General features: G+C 35.3%; 2 protein-coding genes and 1 non-coding gene across 4 annotated transcripts in view; 1 reads left to right on the forward strand and 2 right to left on the reverse strand.

The window, feature by feature from the left end:
* ccdc85ca (coiled-coil domain containing 85C, a) overlaps positions 1-19,257 on the forward strand; it is a 115,485-nt gene that overhangs the window by 20,546 nt on the left and 75,682 nt on the right. The window lies entirely within an intron of this gene.
* Positions 1,850-1,922, reverse strand: trnat-ugu (transfer RNA threonine (anticodon UGU)). Its single transcript has one exon. It is a non-coding gene; the product is annotated as a tRNA-Thr (tRNA).
* hhipl1 (HHIP-like 1) lies at positions 4,198-13,689 on the reverse strand. The gene is made up of 9 exons (NM_001327900.1): positions 13,344-13,689; positions 11,259-11,905; positions 10,239-10,382; positions 9,812-10,140; positions 9,555-9,681; positions 7,447-7,592; positions 7,226-7,307; positions 6,685-6,767; positions 4,198-5,293 (listed from the first exon to the last, which is right to left on the reverse strand). Exons 1-9 carry the CDS (start codon positions 13,632-13,634, stop codon positions 4,734-4,736), a joined length of 2,409 nt encoding a protein of 802 aa, NP_001314829.1. The 5' UTR covers positions 13,635-13,689; the 3' UTR covers positions 4,198-4,733.

A 19,257-nucleotide genomic window follows, 5' to 3' on the forward strand; every position in this document is an offset into this window, starting at 1 on the left:
TATGTAATTTGTTGACTAGAAATTTACGTCAACAAACAGTTGGACAGGTGTACCTAATAAAGTGGCCGGTGAGTGTGTGTGTGTGTGTGTGTATATATATATATATATATATATATATATATATATATATATATATATATATATATATATATATATATATATATATATATACATACACACAGATTGGATTTACAATTTATGTTAAAACATCATCTTTATTTTATTCTGTAAACTACTGATGATATTTCCTCCAAATTTAAAATGTGTAGAGGAGAAGTCTATATTTGGTGGAATATTTTTCTGTCATAAACAATGCAAACATGTATTATTCTGAACAACTGTCATTTTTGAAGGCAAATAAAGTAAAACATGAGTAAAACCTGCTTTTAGATTTTTATAGAATAAAAACAAATATTAACTTTGCTTCAACCCACACTAAACAAATCTAATGAAACAGACCGTTGTGATCTCTTGATTATTTCCCAGTTTGAAGTATATGAACCAAATTAAAATGCTTTTTTTTAATAATTTATTCTTGCAATGATGTATTAATTAAAAATAAATAGACATTCAGAATAAAATAAGTTCAAGGTTTTTCTCTACCAATGTCACTTAAATGTGTCTTCTTCTTACCCCAAGGAACATTAACCATGTTCATTAGTTAAATTTTCAAAGATGAAACAATATAAACTTTTCATAATCAAAAATAAAAAAGGGAAAGGAAAATACCTACAATAAAATAAATATGAATATAAAAATGTGTGCCAGGAGAGGTAGAAATATAAAAATAATTTTGCAGTCATATAATGAATATCAAATAAATACGTGATAAATTCACAATAAAGGATGTTTACTGCCGTTAGTTAAAACCTTTCAAGCAAATCTTTCTCGGTAATAATTATTGCAGTGCAACACTGACATCTATTGGCAGCAGATGATAACAGTAGCTACTCAAATTTATTTTCACAATCAATTTACTTTTTCAGCCAGTAGGTGTCACTATAACTACACAATTAATTACTTTGAAATTAAAAATAAAAGGCTCGTGTGAATTTATGTTAGCAAAACAGAACCTTATATTTTATTGCACACCTTTTTGTGTAATCTTATAATTATATAGGGAATGATATAGTGTATGTACATATATAGCCTATGCTTTTTATGCCCTATTTGTGTTGTACTTTTGAAGTGTAGCATAATTTATCAGTAGATAGCTAATGGTCATAGTGCAATACACTTGAATAAAGGATTCTACTTGCAGTACGTCTACAGGGGAAGACGTTTAGAGAAATCTATTAAACGATGTTCGTCACTTCACTGTTGGTCTGTTTGACAGGGAGACCTTCATTGCTTTCTAAATGATGTGTTTCTGGAGGCAGAGAGCTAAATTACTTTTCAGATGCCAATTTTGGAAGAGAAGCTGGCAGCGATAGTCTGGCACTACCTACGTGATTGAATGCTCAGCATATCAATGACCTTGTTTAAAGCAGAGCTGGAATTCAGCTCACAAAGACATCCTTATTGCAATGAGAACAATGTCATCGACCCACATTTGGATTGAACAACTTATTAAGTCCTGTTAGGATGGGAATTTTTTAAAGACATGTACTACATGACTACCCAAACGATGCTCAAGAAAGCTATGAATGATGCTTAACATCAATATTTTTACATTAATATGTTTATTTTAATGACTGTTATCCTAATAAAAAAACTACGTTGCTCTCTTCTGAGATTTAAAACACGTCCTTTGTTCAAGTTCAGTTTTGATAAGCGGCTTTTTTATACCAGCTTAAATTCGTAGCCATTTTTAGTTACTACGGTTTCGTTTTTGAGAGGAAAAAAAGCGAGGCCCCAGCGAGGATCGAACTCGCGACCCCTGGTTTACAAGACCAGTGCTCTAACCACTGAGCTATGGAGCCGTGTTAACGTGCCGAGTCAGGCTAACAGATAATAAAGGCGCTTTTACATCCACGAAAAGCGTCTGATTATTAGACGAAATGTAGAATATTGTTATTGTTTTCAATATTATGTATTAATCATAAAACCCTATTCTTCAGATGTTTAACTAGCAACGAGTAATAAAGTTAAATATTATCTCTACAAAAACAAACGCTTGCTTAAAAAGGATAAGGTTTGCTGGGTTTGCAGACTCCTACTGTAACGATAGGATTAGAGTAACGTTAACTTCCAACCAGCATAATATTAAAATAGTATGTTTAATTAAAATATAATTAGTTTGCTACACTAGTAAACAAATACTTAAATACTCTCTTAAATAAGTAGCTACGATTGCCATTTGTTGTTGGTTATGTTAATTTAGATCAGGGGTGGCCAAACTTTTTTTTTTTTTTTTTTTTTAGGAATTCGGGCCAAAAACCAAACTCGATTGAGGGCCGTGGGTCGAAGGTAAAAATATAAAGCTGTATCACAAAGTTTCCATGAATAACGTCCTTGGTTATTTAAAAAAATAAATAGATAACATTACTTTAATCATATTAACTAATCCATTGTATATTTTTTACTCTTTAATGAACCTATTACAAAGAAAACATAAGAATTCCATTCATAACACTATGGAGTTTAACACAGAATACACTAGTCAAGCTGCACCTTGATTTGCTCACTGAAGACTTCTGAATTGTGCTCAATCCACAGAGCAAACAGTATGTTCATGAAAAAATGGATTAATTTACAACATTTAATTGAAACATTTAATCAGAGAAAGTCTTTTTGTAGCTTAAAAATAAAACTAACAAATGAAAACCTACGTTAAATTAGAAACAACTGTGTATTAAAAGCATTAACCCCAACCCTCCCCAAAATTCTCCTTCTCTTCTCAGATGGGATGGGAGGCTATATTAAAGGTTACAATGGGCCAACTTTGGCCCATGGGCCCTAGTTTGGGCATCTCTGCTTTAGATGGTATGTCCTGATCATATTCTTAGGTCCTTTGGTTCAGCAGTTCCCAACAGGGGCCCACAAGGGGGCCTCAGCAAGCTCTGTGGGGCTTTGCGTCATATTTAAAAAACATTTTAGCAGTGTACAATTTTGGAGAACGAAGCTCCAAACATTTTGGGTCTCAGCGCTAGCAATACTGGAAACACGAAATACAGGAAATACCAAGGTAGTTACCTGAACTATGGTTTTATTCCACTTTCTTGAAGCAAAGAGTCCCCGACCCAGCCACAATGTATTATCTGTGCCAAAGTTCTAGCTAACGATTGCATGAGACCATCCAAATTAATAAGATATTCGCAGACGACTCAACCCCAATACCGCGGCAATCCCAGAGCATTTTTTTGCAAAACAATTGACACACACCCACAATGAGATGAGGGACATCACAGCTACTGACAAGACTTTTAAAAAAATTGGCAACTAATATCAAGCCAATTTAAAGGCCAAAGGCTTATGTTTTTCTGTTACAAATGGCCTACTGATGTTTTGCTTTTATATTTTACATTAGGCTATTATTTTTGCATAAAAATATCTAGATATAGTAATAAACACAGTTTATTTGAAAACAACAGTTTCTTTCATCCTTACTGCAAATTTTTATGAGCGATAATATCACAAAATGAGGGCCTTACAATATTTTCCAGTGAAAAAGGGGGTGTCAGGCAAAAAACAGTTGGGAACCACTGCTTTAGTTCACCCAAAAATTACTCAGTCAGTTACACAGCCTACGCTTGTTTCAAAACCTGTTAATATCAAACTGTGTAGGCCTTTGTCAAGCTAGTTTCCGATTAGTTCCAACATTCTTTTAAATCTCATCAGTGTTCACCAGAAAAAGAAATCTCATACTTAAAGGAGAGAAGGAAATGCTTAATCAATGGTCATTCAATGTTTTGGCTGAGTTTTAAGTTGTATTGTGAGTGTGAAATGCTGCTGTTTTGTATGTATATAATAAACAACCATTGACAGTTTATAGTTTCAGATTTATTGGTGAACAAATGATGCTGTCACAGAGGTTAAGCAGTGATCACATTTGTAAGAGAATACAATTTAGTTTATTGATTCAGACATAAGCATACACATAGGTCTGTGAATTTAAGCATCAAACTATAAATATTTTGTTATAATTAAAACCAAATTCAAATATTATGTTTTATTAGCCTGTACTGCAGTTGGTAAGGGTGAGGTAGACCTACAGTTAAAGTCAAAAGTATTAGCCCCCTTCGAATTTTTTTCTTCTTTTTAAAATATTTTCCAAATGATGTTTGACAGAGCAAGGACATTTTCACAGTATGACTGATAATATTTTTTTCGTTTAGAGAAAGTCTTATTTGTTTTATTTTGGCTAGATTAAAAGCAGCTTTTAGTTTTTTAAACACCATTTTAGGCACAATATTATTAGCCCCTTTAAGCTATATTTTTCTCGATAAACTACAGAACAAACCATCGTTATACAATAATTTGCCTAATTACCCTAACCTGCCTAGTTAACCTAGTTAAGCCTTGAAATGTCACTTTAAGCTGTATAGAAGTGTCTTGAAAAATATCTAGTCATATTTTATTTACTGTCATCATGGCAGAGATAAAATAAATCAGTTATTACAGATGAGTTATTAAAACTATTATGTTTAGAAATGTGTTGAAAAAATCTGCTCTCCATTAAACAGAAATTGGGGAAAAAATAAACAGGGTGTCTAATAATTCAGGGGGGCTAATAATTCTGACTTCAAATGTATGTGCCACAACTAAATGGTTCTTTTCAGAATCTGTTAAGGTCATTGCAGGCTGGCAACTGAATTTCCACACACTACCCCTGCGTCTTCATAATGCGCACAGTTGTGAGTGCCAATCCCAGCATGCTGACAGTCCAAAAGAGTTTCCTCCGTCCCTTCGCACTGCACATCATCCAGAATAATCTTCAGCCCTGTTCCCTCTCCAAACTCTGCGTGCTTGGCAGCTTTAAGTGCATGGAGGAACCCGAGCTGCCGACAAACCACCACGGCGTTCTTGGTGTTCCAGAGGTCGTCACAAACGGTCCCCCATTCTCCATTAGCGTAAACCTCAACCCTTCCACGATCCCTCTGTCCCTCTTCATCCCCAACCAGCCTCACTGCTCCGTTCTTGTGCTTGCCCTTCCTGCGCCTGCCCTTCCGCTGTCTGGATGTCCTGACAGGTTTGGGTGTAGTAGGGGTGAATGGTGTTGTGGTGATCTGCCCATCTTCCTCCCTAAAGTTGTCTAGCAGCTCCCGAAGCCAGTCTTTTGTGGTAACAAGAGGAGGTTCCTCTGTGTTTGATAGTTTGGGCTGCTTTGTTGGAATATGGACTCCTATCAGTGCTGTTAAAAGGAGGATTTATAGAGAAATCAATTACTCAGTTATGATAGTATAGAGTTAAACAGCATTGAGTCCTAAAAGAGATAGCATTTTTGAATGTTCTAAAGTCAGTAAAAGGTGCTGCATGTAAGTTTTTGAATTTTCTAAAGCATAAAAATACCATAATGTTTGCAGATATAACATGATAAGTGAACATTCTTGTTTATCTGAAAAACAATGCTGAACTCAGATATTCTGCTTTGAAAATGTGCTTTCCGTGGAAAAATGTCATGTAATGCAGTGCTTCTCATTCTGAGACCTACTTTATAGCGTATATATCATTCAGGCAGTGAAGATTATTTGATTTTTAAAGAAAACAGACCTCAAACTCGCTGATTTTGTAAAGGCATACAGTTCATGGGAAGCGTTTGAGCCAGGTTACTGACAAATTAAAAGTCCTTCTGCATTGTTCTGCATATACCCTATTCAAAATCTAGGATATACAAAAACTCCTTTTAATATGAAAAAATATTCCTTCTATCATGTGCCATTGCTTTTATTTAGAACACTATTTATATCAGCTTTTAGGCTCGAGACTCGCTCCTGTTGGCCATCTGGCAACCGGCCCTTGCGTATGTTTTGATCCAGGAATGGAAAACCTAGTTTAACCACAAGCTTAGGGCGTACTCACACTATGTACAGTTGCCTCGAACTGGGCCAAAGCACGCTTGTCCCCCCTCCCGTCTCCCCCAACGGCCCGCACTCACATTACAGTCGGGCCTCGGCACGGTTACGTCATCATTTCTCTAGTTATTTTGCTTTAGACCTTAGGGATGCGGTGACATGCACTCAGATATTTCGCTGAACAGATCCGCCACTTTTAACGCTCATAAACAATCATAAAGCCCTCGTGCTGCAGGAATTAGGAGGTTTGCTGAAGGTGTGCAGCTGTCGTGCAGTGAGGGGTTTGCGTATTTAATAAACTACGGCAGTTTGCGTTCAATGAACAGTAAGAATGATTAATTAATCCATATGAAACAGTCCCTTAAAAGTCAAGTCTCGCTTTCAGTTTCGGACTTTGGCGCGTTGTGCACTCACACACAAGCGTACCACACACAAGTAAGCATAATGGTGATGCTGACGTGGTCCGATTGCCATGTACTGTAGTTCATTTACGGCATGATTTTAATATTTGATTCTAAAGATGATCATGAAAAACAAACTTTTTTATTTTCCTTTTTTCTATAATAAGCTTCAGGCTGGGCCTACAAAAAATACCATCCCTGTAGAACACTATGGCATATCTGATGAAAAATTCTTAATCTATTGGCTACATTACTTGATAAGAAAAACACACTTTTAGTTGAACAGGTTTCCTAGATTTCTAAAGATTTTAACTAAAAGGCTTACTTACTTTCTTTTGGCTCAAATGGTATAATGTTGCTTTTAACCCGAACTGAATGTGGTTCATAATGACATTTTCCTGGAGGTGCACGTCTGTAATAAAGTTAAAATAAAGTTAACATTTTTTAAAGAAAGAACATTTTAGATTTAATACCAGTTAAGCACAAAACATATCCATGATGTTCTCGTTTTTACTTTATTTTAATGATTTAGGCATCACATTATAATGATCACGTAGAAAGTGAGTTTTCATACTAATATCATGTTGCCTGCACATTGTTTATGTCTTGGGGCTACACTTTTGAAACAGTTTAACTTCATGGATTGGCCCAACTCACATCTATTGTGTCTCACTGTAACCTAGAAATTAGCGTAGTGCTTTGCCAGTCGTAATTTTATAGAATGAGCGATACATTACAGCAACTCATATTGCTGCGAACACAGCCCTTTTTTGTCTTTTGAGATCAAAATCTGTCAGGAGGCAACACAAGCTGATCTTTGCACACCATAAGACAAGTAATTATGAGTGATAAAAATATATATAGATATACCTTGAGGGGTCAACAATCTTATACACAACACCCGTTGGAGATGTTGCACTTGGTATTTCAGTGGACATAAAATATAGTTCACCTGGTCACACGGAATACAGGATAAGTCACATTAAATAGTGATCAAATTCATTTAAAAATCATGAATAGTGTTTGTCCACGAGCAGGATATTCATGCAGCATTTAAAAAGTGCAATTGTATAGATAATCTGGATACATACCTGCCTCATCCTCTGCAAAGGATATGATGTATGGATAGTAATTATTGATGAGTCCTGGAAATGAACAAGTCAGACCTATACCCATGCAAATCTCATTGTATTCCCAGTTGCCAGTCTGTCTGTTCTCCTTTAAACTCATCAGACGTCTGTGGGAATTCAAATAGTAAACATTTTGTTTGTAATTTCGTTACAGCAAAAATCAGTAACATTATTATTATTATTGAAATATTATTAAAAGTAAGTTTTTAAGTTAGGAATCATTAACATTTGTTGATCTGATGTTTAAGAAACATTTAATTTTCTTTTCTTATTTTTATTTTATTTATTTATTTTGACAAAAATTGCAATTACTCCAAAGGTTTAGAGAGCCCCTATTATGGGTTTTTGAAAATGACCTTCCCTACAGTGTGTAACACAACACTAAATGAATGTAAACATCCAGCTGAGGTTTAAATCTGAAAGTGCACCGTGTTTAAAACTAAAAACTAAAATTGATTTTTTTAATGAAATAGTCGACTCAGAGTCGAATAAATGAATCGAGTCGGGTTCAGATCTTTTGCTTGAACGTGATATTGTACATCACTGAATATGAAGTGCTGGCTCTGGTAAAACGTGAACCCCTTTCCCTTCAGACACTAGAGGAGCGCAGGCGATCGCTGGACTGATCACGAAGACGACGATCACTGACAGATGGAGATTTAGCGTGGGTAATAAAGGGTTAAAGTCCATTTTCACAACAATACCACAGTAATGCCAACCTAGTGCTGCGTTTGTTCTTGTCATTTCTCTGATGATTGATACAATAGCCTATGCTGCAGCACGGGAGTCGCTGGGCGTTTGCTATTAAAGGAAGGAGCAGCAAAGACTATTATGTATGAGACTTTGTCAGACTTTGACAGGGACTTTGTCAGTAACTGTTACAGGACCAGTTTCTTCTTCATGCTCATCATAACATGTTAGTGTAATTAAAATTGCTGCCTCGTTTTGTGTAGTTTGCAAAATATGTGTTTATTTGTGTGTTATAGGGCCACACTGAATCTGCGCGTGCAGAATTACGCAGATTTTCCACAGATTTTAATTTGTTTATTTACTTGTTTACTTAAATGTGTGTAAATCTATATTTATTTAGTTTACTAAATTAATTACAGTAATATTATTGACTAATATGAAAATGTTCATCTGATTTATGTACAATACAATTTGTACAGTAATATTTGAGACTTGCTTTGTTTACCAAATAAAGTGAATCTAATTGAATTTGCATTTTAAACATTAAATAAAAGTTAAAAGATATTACTTTTTATTTCACATATTAAGGTTTTAGTTATGATACTCTCAAAAAAATTGCGCAGAAATCCACAGATTATTACCAAAATTCTCTGCAGAAATAGCAAAAAATCACCGCAGATTCTGTCTGTCCCTAGTTATAAGTTGTAATTACTCCACGTGGCGTGTAATCACTTATCTATTATAAGTTGAAAATTACCCTTACCGATTTAAACTTGTTTCTGAATTCATGATCCTCTACTGTTTGTTGCTATGGCCACCATCAGCTGTTCATACACGCGTGGCGCTGTCAAATTTCAAAATAGTTCAACTTTAACCACTTTGTGGATTAATACTGAATGTCGTTAGACATTTTGGGAGACCCCCAAAACCAAAATATGACCTTTTATCATGCAAAATAGTGGCTTTTCAAATGGTTATGATATGTTCTTTGTCTAAACACTATCAGTCAAAACAGTACAATTTTTGAACAGTAAGATTTTTGATGTTCTTTTAAGACATCTCCTCTGCAGACCAACCCTGCGTTTATTTGACCCATAAACACACTGCAAAAACAGTAAAGAATTAAATATATTTACAATATTTAAAATAACTATTTCCTTTTGAAATTGATTTCAAAATGTAAAAAATTTCTGTGATTTTAAAGCTGCACTTTTAGCATCACATGATCGTTCAGAAATCTTTTAATATGGTGATTTGTTGTTCAGTTTTGTACTTTCTGTACTTTGGGTTCGACAGCAAGAAAAGATGTTTAAAAAAAACAAAAAAACATTTAAAATCAAACTATTCCAAAACCTTTTAGAATATATATCATAACTCACCCACTCATGAAATCTCCAAATATGTACAAGCCATTTAAATTAGGATTTTCACAGCCTCTGTACACATATCCACCAGTGACAGATTTACCCATTTTGTGTGGATATGCGTAAATTGGAAGAACATCGTCTAGAAGTAAAAATTATAGGCGTACTGGGTTGAAAACGGCACTTATCCATACAAACAAAATCAATATTTTTCTACTTTATATTAAGAATTTAAAGGACAGTCATTGGTAGTGCAGTAACAGTATTCCTACCTAAGGAACTGTTGGCGCAAAGTTTTTTGTCATAACAAGAGAAGCCTTCTTTTGCTCTCCAACCATAATTCCGGCCCTTCTCCACAATGTCCACCTCCTCATACTTATTCTGGCCCACATCCCCACAAAAGATTCGTCCTCGTCCCTCCTTGGTTATCGGATCTCCTCTGTCTACCGAACATCTCCACATGTTCCTCACACCATAGGCATACACCTCTGGCCGAGCTTTGGGTTCATGCACAAACGGATTGTCCGCTGGGATTCTATACAGTGGCCCTCGTTCATTGTCATCTACATCAATTCGAAGAACCTTTCCCAAAAGTGCAGATCTAGCAAAAACATCCAGAGATGGAAGATGATCACCAATCTGTCCTTTTTGTGCAATAACTAAATATTCAAGGAATGTTAGCTAATCATTTTAACATACTTGTTCTGAGCATTTCCAAATTTCCCAAATGGATCTCCTGCCATTCCGCCATCCCCAGTGAAGATGTATAAGTATCCATCATCGGCGAAGAGAAGCTGCCCACCATTGTGATTAGAAGCAGGTTCGTCGATCTCTAAAATGATTCTGATAAGGCATGAAGACAACGTGAGTAATAATGGACACTATATTGATATTAATGGTTTCATGAAGAATCTGGCATTCTTTTGCACACAACATTACCTAAAAGGGAAAATTAGTGCATCGTACTGAATATATAATATGTAAAATTATATTAAATACATAATATGTAATCTCTCATGTGTCCCAAAAATGTGATAGTGAGTTTTCATCTCAAAATTCTTCACAGCCGCCTAATTTACAGAGGAGGGAGGTGCTTTTACAGTCTCTACCTCAGTTAATCCAGCAAAGCAAAGTAAATATCTGCATATGTGCTTAAATATTGTGAGTATGAACTTATTGTAAGTATGAGTTTGCATTCTCCCAGTGTTGGCGTGGGTTTCCTCCGGGTACTCGGGTATCCCCCACAGTGCAAAGACATGTATAGGTGAACTGGATAAACTACACAACTAGCCGTAGTGTATGAGTGCATATGTGAATGTGTGTTTCCCACTACTAGGTTTTGGCTGGAAGGGCATCCGCTGTGTAAAACAAATGCCGTAAGTTATTCCGCTGTGGCGACCCCTGATAAATAAAGGACTAAACTGAAGGAAAATGAATGTATGAATGAAATGCAGGACTAACATTAAGGCATTTGTGGGAGCTCATAAACAGTGCTCCCTGAATCTGATTTAGATTACTCAATTTGAAATGGAACTTGTGCTTTATCAATTGTAGAAAAACATAATGTGACCCCTTTAAAATATTTCTCACATTAAGAACTTTAAGATTTTTTTCTTTTGGCAACCCAGAATTGTTCTACTGCACTGAAATCAAAGTCATATTTTAGCACCTTTATTTTTAGGAATGTGTTGCCAAAAAAAAAAAAAAACAGCTGCTCACCTCTCTGAAGTGTGATCCACCACATTCATATCCGTAGAAGAGATACGGAACTCACTGATACGGATTCTCTCATCAAAGCCCACTTCGACAGAGTAGTAGACATACAGTTTCCCATTGTATTTAAAGCGGGGGTGAAAGGTGAGCCCCAAAAATCCTCGTTCATCACCTTCCCATGGAGATGTCAACACGGCTTTTGTGATGTTTAGAAAGGGCTTTTCAAGCTTTGATTGATCTGGAAGGTACACCCAGACCAGGCCAACTTGTTCGGCAACAAAAAACCTGTGTGTGCCATCATTGGCATGAACCATGGCAAGAGGATTTCTGAGTCCATTAGCTACCTCTTCCAAACATAACTGTAAACAGCCCTCAGAGTCTGCTGCAGTGCGGCCCAGATTTTTGTTCAAATGTTCATTACTCAGCAAATGAGGATAGCAGTAATCTGGGTCGTCCAGTTCTAAATACTGACAAAGCTTGCGTTGGTCATGCTCAAGTTCTGCAAGACGTGGATCGTCAGACAATAAGGTAAGAAAAGACCTGCACTTGGAATGGAATTGAGCGCAGTAGTCTGGACAGAGTCCAGGTATTGTCCGTAAAGGCGTACTGGGGTCTTCGGCATCAAACAAGTGAGCAGCATATGGAGAACATTCCTGAAGACAAACAGAGGGGGGATGGAACTGAATTGTGCCACTCTTAAACAATGTACTTGACTAGTCATGTCTGCCTTTCCACATGCAACACTCTGAAAGACCACAACCACTTAAACCTCAAGGTAGTGTTTACAGCAAACCACTCTGCATTGGGGTAGAAGTAACCCCAGAAGTCCCTATTTGACCCCCTATAGCTTAATTACGTAAGCTACCAGTTGCAAAACATAGACTCTATGTTAAGACTGTCTTTTAAAAAGACAAATGACTCAAGTAATGAATTCAAGACATTAACATAAACAATATTCCCTAAGATATCGCTCACATTGCAATGTCATTGAATGCAAAAATTAAAACAGTTACTAAATATAAAAAAAATATATATATTTCTACTAAAAACATTATCCTTTAAAAGTAGGTTTTTATGAAAAATGTTCCTTTCGTTGTGGTGATGATGAATACTTTGCTCCAAATGATGTCATCAGCGCAAGATACTACACTCTCAGAAATAAAGGTACGTGATCTGTCACTGGGGTGGTACCTTTACAAAAGGTACAAATTTGTACATAAAAGGTCCATATTAATACCTCAAGGGTATATATTAGTACCAAAAAAGTAAAAAAAAAAAAACCTGTGACAGCTCTCATAGCTTTATTTTTAAGATTGTACACTTATATATACATAGTTGAAGTAAGAATTATTTGCCCCCCTGTGTATTATTTTTTTCTAAATTTCTGTTTAACGGAGAGCAGATTTTTTTTCCTACATATTTCTTAACATAATGGTTTTAATAACTCATTTCAAATAACTGATTTATTTCATCTTTGCCATGATGACAGTAAATAATATTTGACTAGATATTTTTCAAGAAACTCCTATACAGCTAGTGACATTTAAAGGCTTAACTAGGTGAATTAGGTTTACTAGGCAAGATAGGGTAATTAGTGAAGTTATTGTATAACGATGGTTTATTCTGTAGAATAAGAAAAAAAACTTAGCTTAAAGGGGCTATTAATTTTGACCTTAAAATTATAAAAATAATAATAAAAAAACTGCTTTTATTCTAGCCGAAATAAAACAAATAAGACTTTCTCCAGAAGAAAAAAATATTATCCGACACACTGAAAATTTCCTTGCTATGTTAAACATCATGTTGGAAATATTTAAAAACGAAAAAGAAACCAAAGGGGATAGATAGATGTAGATATATAAATGCACATTTCAATATACTTTAGTTTCAGATTTTGTTAACAGTGGTCAAAATAGTGCCCTAGTGACGTCATTTGCCCTATTTCTGTGTTTCAGTTTGCAAGGCTGACAGTGTTGGACATCATTGTTGACTATTTATGGCTGCGGTACGTGTTGAGAGGCAGACATGCAACGGGTTGAGTACGTACATTACATAGAAAACGGAACACTTTGTGATTTAGACTGAACATACCTGACACAGCAGATCCTGCACGTACGAGGCACAGTTCGAATATCCATAATAATCAAAGTTATCCATTACCCGATAGTATTTTTTCATCAGTTCTTGGTCTCTTGCATAGTCACAGCATCCAAAGTTTTTATACATTTGACAAAACTGAAGCTCCTGTTGAGGCTGAAAGGGGGGTTTAAAATCCAAACATTGCGGATGCAGGATCGCAGGTGCGATCCAAAACGCAGACAAATAAAATAAAATAAACGGCGGTTGCCATATACGGCCAAAAACGTCGCAAAAATACCACATAACGCTCAAAGCCTGGCTGCCAACTTCAGATACATGGAAGTAAAAGTTATGCAAGAGGATAGTCTTCTCGACGCGTGTCCTCACTGACTTATGTAGTCGTGCACTTTGCCCTGATTTTAATGATCAACCATTACCAAACAAATTCACGTCCTATTTACTGTGTAGCGACCTTGCAAATCTAAAACTAAACCATCTCCTTCACATTTGACTTTCGAGACGTCATGTCTTACATCCTGAGCAGATGTGAGACACACATACAGGTCCAAGCCGCAATTCTCCGACTGTAATTCATGTCTAGCAAGCGTTGTTATGCGGCAGTTGCCATTAGAAACGACAAAAAAGCTTTCCGCGGGTTTTTGGGTTTTGTAACCCTTTAAGCTCATTTTTATAGACTCAAAACATGCTTTACATTCACGTAAAATGTTAACACGTGTCAAAACTTACGAATTTCAAAAGTCTTCAAAGAAGTAAATGAATGTCGGATTGCTTTAAAATATGGTTCAAAGTAGTTCACTGGAATGTGCTTTTTGGGTGCAGATACATTTATGAAAAGAGCATGGCAGCACTAATTTTAATAAGTTTTTATTGCATTAACATGACAATTTAAAGAGAAAATATGATTAATGTCTATTGTTATGATTATTGTTATTATTTTCTAGGCTACAAAACCCACTAATAATGAAAGCACAATGAGTCTGGGTAGCACACTGGCTATGAATGTACGGAAACTAAACGATAATCTTTCTTCCATCTGTTTTTGCTGTTATGCAATCAGTTTACCAGTAATATTTCAAAAACTTGGACATCCTCACTTTGTTCAGTTTATTTTTTATTCAGAACTCTTGTTTTGTTGAAAAATGGTTTCCTTATGTTTGATGTGCACAACTGATAATGGTAATGGTAATTTCAAACTGCATTTGTTAAATATATTCACTTCAATTTGATAAAATACTTTGGTCCAGATTTACTGACCTAATAGCCTAGATTGTGGAGTTTGTGTCCTTTTTTTAATGAGGACATATACAAGGAATGAAAGTAAAGTCAATCTCAGCAAATCAATGGCTTTGGATGCATACATTAAAAAAAAAAGAAAAAAAAAAGGACTTCAATAACAATAAATATACATGGTCAATGTCTGTTTACCCTTTAACTGCCCTACAAATAAAAATTTTTTGGATTGCATTTCTTAATAATAATAATAATAATAATAATAATAATAATAATAATAATAATAATAATAATAATAATAATAATAATAATTTCTTACATTTATATAGCGCTTTTCTAGACACTCACTTTACACAATGGGGGGAATCTCTTCATCCACCACCAGTGTGCAGCATCCTCCATAATGCGGCGGCAGCCATATTGCGCCAGACCGCACACCACACACCAGCTGATTGGTGGAGAGGAGACAGGGTGATGAAGTCAGTTATGATAAGGGGATGGTTAGGAGGCCATGATGGACAGAGGCCAGTGGGCAAATTTAGCCAGGATGCCGGGGTTAAACCCCTACTCTTTTTCAAAGGACATCATGGGATTTCTAATGACCACAGAGAGTCAGGACCTTGGTTTAACATCTCATCCAAAAGACGGCGCGTACTGAGCAGTATAGAGTCCCCTTCACTATACTGGGGTGTTAGGACCCACAGAACGCAGGTTGAGCTCCTCCTGCTGGGATGGAATTTTTTTCTAACACATGCCTCAATTTCTGAAATATCAACCACTACCAAATAGTTGATACATCAGTTTCATGTAAAAGTACCAGAATTAATACATATGCTATGAATAATATGAAGTATAAGACTAATTTATTAAAACATTTTTGAATTCTAAATCATCTTTATTTTTTGAAGTACAGTTGAAATTAGAAATATTAGCCCCCCACCCTGAATTATTAGCCCCCCTGTTTATTTTTTTTCCCAATTTCTGTTTAACAGAGAGATTTTTTTCAACACATTTCTAATAAAAATAGTTTTAATAACTCATTTCTTATAACTGATTTATTTTATCTTTTCCATGATGAGAGTAAATAATATTTTACTAGATATTTTTCAAGATACTTCTATACAGCTTAAAGTGACATTTAAAGGCTCAACTAGATCTAAAAAGGTTAAATAGGCAAGTTATTGTAAAAGTATGGTTTGTTCTGTAGACTATAGAAAAAATAAACAGCTATAAGGAGCTAATAAATTTGACCTTAAAATGATTTTTTTAAATTCTTTTGTTCTAGCCATAATAAAACAAATAACTTTCTCCAGAAGAAATAAATTGATCAGACATATTGTGAAAATTTTCTTGCTCTGTTAAACATCATTTGGGAAAAATTTTTAAAAGGAAAAAATTAAAGGGGGCTAATAATTATGACTTCAACTGTATGCAATAAAATAGTTTAGGTTCTCATTTAACATGTTTTCTTGTTTATTTTTTAAGGTAAAACCTAAATAAGGGTAGTAGTGCAACAGGAGGATGTTTTTTTTTTTTTTTTTTTTGTAAACCAGCAATGAATGTCTGTAAACCATTATTTTAAGAAATCATTTTTTAAAACGCCTTTATTCATTCATTCATTCATTTTCTTTTCGGCTTATTCCCTTATTAATCTGGGGTCGCCACAGCAGAACCAACCGCCAACTTATCCAGCATATGTTTTACGCAGCCGCAAGCCATCATCGGGAAACCCATACACACTTATTCCCACAAATACATACACTATGGACAATTTAGCCTACCCAGTTCACCTATACCGCATATCTTTGGACTTTGTGGGAAACCGGAGCACCCGGAGAAAACCCACGCAAACGCAGGGAGAACATGCAAACTCCACACAAAAACGCCAATTGACCCAGCCGAGACTCGAACCAGCGACCTTTCCTGCTGTGAGGCGACAGCCCTACCTACTACGCCACTGCGTCGCCTTTAACAGCCATTATTTAAAAGTAAAAAAGAAGGTCAGCCATTTGGTAGAGCAGGCAGGTAAATGTGCAGTGTTAAAACTGAACTATGGAAACCCAGTTTTAATCAAATCTATGTTGTAATTCACAGCCTAGATTTTTTGAAAGCAGGTTTTCTCGAATTAGTTTTGCAATCTTTGGGTCAGTTCCAGCTGTTATTTTTATGTAAGAGTCACTCAGCCGTTCCTGAGTGTTTCCAGCTGATTAATGAATGCATTTGCAGACACATTGAGTCATGTTAGCCGTTAGATGGCGATGTGTTCACACGACAGCATGGGAAGTGAGTAAATTCAGTACCCACGCAGATTAAAAGGGCATCTGCTTTTAAAAGGGTGAGATCATTTGATATTTAAATTTTCTCGCATTCATTCACATTACAGAATGTATTAACGCATGAATAGCCAATTTGGTGTTATTCTAGTCTTTGGTATCCACCGGAATGTTCCTGCCATAATGCTTCATTGTATAAATATAGGTCAAAAAATTGCAGAGCTTTATTATTAACAAAATGAAGCTCATTTGAATTCTCCCAGAAAGCTATTTTTAGAGCCGCGTTCACATGAAAATTATGAACAGCCTTTGAGAGCAGAGTTTAACTGATTCCCTATTGGCTGAAACATGCCTACCTCTCTTTACTTGTTTTCAACCCTATCATTTGTCATTCACACCTCTCAAGTGGTGTAATCAAGCACTTGGTACAACTTTAAATACCACCACATTATTGGCTTTATACGTAATGTGTCACTGACATTGCTAATGAATAGTGTGCTTTTCTTTAAAGCTTTTTAATCTGTTTAATCTTATCTGGCGATTTAATGTTTCAGTTAGAAGCCCCCTGGCCCCTATTTCATATCAAACAACATGCATGGTGGCAGAGCCCTTATCTTACATGCACAATTTAGCTTAAAACTACTGGAAAATAATATGTAGGCTTGTATTAGACATCTAAAATTGTACCCTAGTGATTAGTTTGCATTTTAGGCTGTGAGGGGCCTGTGGTGCAATGTGAGGGCTGCATAATTGTCAGCTTATTTAAATTAATGGTATCAGATTGTGAAATTCTGCATTCCTTCTGTGTGATTTTGAGATTACAATGAGCTGGATCCAATGCAATGTATTTCAAACTGTATTGTTTTCTTTATTCATTTAGATATTTACAACTTGGTAAATAATATTTAGTGACATAACATTTGTGAAATAATTGTATAGTGATGGGTACAGATTACCAATTGTGTTTTTTTCTATCCCAAGTGTATGAATCCCCATGAAAGTTTTCGATTTGTTTATTGTTTAAAAAAGTCTAATGAATAGCAGTTTCTGAGTAAAAATATTTAGCACCATTTTTGTTCAGTGTTATTTTTTAGAGATGCCCAAACTAGGGCCTACAGGCCAAAGCTGACCCATGGTAACCTTTTATTTAGCCTGCCATGCCATCTGAGAAGAGAGGGAGAATGTTTCAATTAAATGGTGTAAATTAATCATATTTTGTTTGAATGTTCATACTGTTACCCGACAATGCAGGGAATTTGATGTGCAAATCAAGTCAAGGGCAGATTCTGCTTGACTAGTGTATTCAGCATTGAACTCCACTGTGTTATAAATAATTTCTTATGTTTTTATTGCAATGAGTTATCATTTAAAAAGTTATTGCATTATATAATACAATTTAAATAAATAAACAATTTTAATGTTTTCAAAATTTTTAAAAAATATTATGAAATAAATTAGGAAGCCATGGCAACTTTGATGTAATATAGTCTGGTATTTACCTTCGGCCCATGGCTGTCAACTGATATTTGGTTTTTGGCCCTTCTTACGAAAAAGTTTGTATTTAAAGGCTAAATAATATATTCAGAAATATTTGTGCTAAATCACATAAAATCTAATATAACTTAGTTTTCATCTTTGGATGTAAAATGAAAAACTAAAAGCAAACAACACATCAATGCATAAAATAAAATATGGGTAAACAGAAATTAAAATAAATAAATACAATTCCTTTCTTTAGTATAATATTTTTCAGAAATTATCCAATATTTGCTCTTTTATGCAGCACATTTTTAGAAAGTTTTTATAAATGATTATAATTATTGTTATTTTAATCTTCAATTCATCTTTATTTATATAGCGCTTTTACAATGTAGATTGTGCCAAAGCAGCTTAACATAAAGTAATCATCATCATTATATTTGTTTCAGCTTTTAAGAAAAAAAATATTAAAAAGTGTCTTAAATCAAACTAGTATTTTTTTTCCTGAAATTCAACCCAGGTATTCATTCATTCTTTTATTTTATTTTCGGCATAGTCCCTTTATTAATCAGGGGTTTCCACAGCGGAATGAACCGCCAACTTATCCAGCATACATTTTATGCAGCGGATGCCCTTCCAGCCGCAACCCAACAATGAGAAACGCCCATACACTCTCATTCACACTCATACACTATGGCTAATTTAGCTTTTATAAATCACCTGTACCACATGTCTTTGGACTTGCAGGGAAACCGGAGCACCCGGAGGAAGCCCACGCTAACACGGGGAGAACATGCAAACACCACACAGAAATTCCAACTGACCCAGCCGGGACTCAAACCAGTGACCTTAGAGATGTGTTGAAAAAATCTTCCATCCGTTAAACAGAAATTGGGTAAAAAAAAATAAACAGGGCGCTAATT

The sequence above is a fragment of the Danio rerio genome, chromosome 17 (assembly GCF_052040795.2).
Source record: "Danio rerio strain M-AB ecotype USA chromosome 17, GRCz13ab, whole genome shotgun sequence".
NCBI lineage: Eukaryota > Metazoa > Chordata > Actinopteri > Cypriniformes > Danionidae > Danio > Danio rerio.

Excerpts from the sequence above, each read along its gene's own strand:
- hhipl1 (NM_001327900.1), bottom strand. The coding sequence starts at position 13,634 with ATGTGGTATTTTTGCGACGTTTTTGGCCGTATATGGCAACCGCCGTTT. Across the intron at positions 11,906-13,343 it reads TGCAGGATCTGCTGTGTCAG|GAATGTTCTCCATATGCTGC; the intron begins GTATGTTCAGTC and ends GTTTGTCTTCAG. Across the intron at positions 9,682-9,811 it reads TTGCGCCAACAGTTCCTTAG|ACGATGTTCTTCCAATTTAC; the intron begins GTAGGAATACTG and ends TTTTACTTCTAG.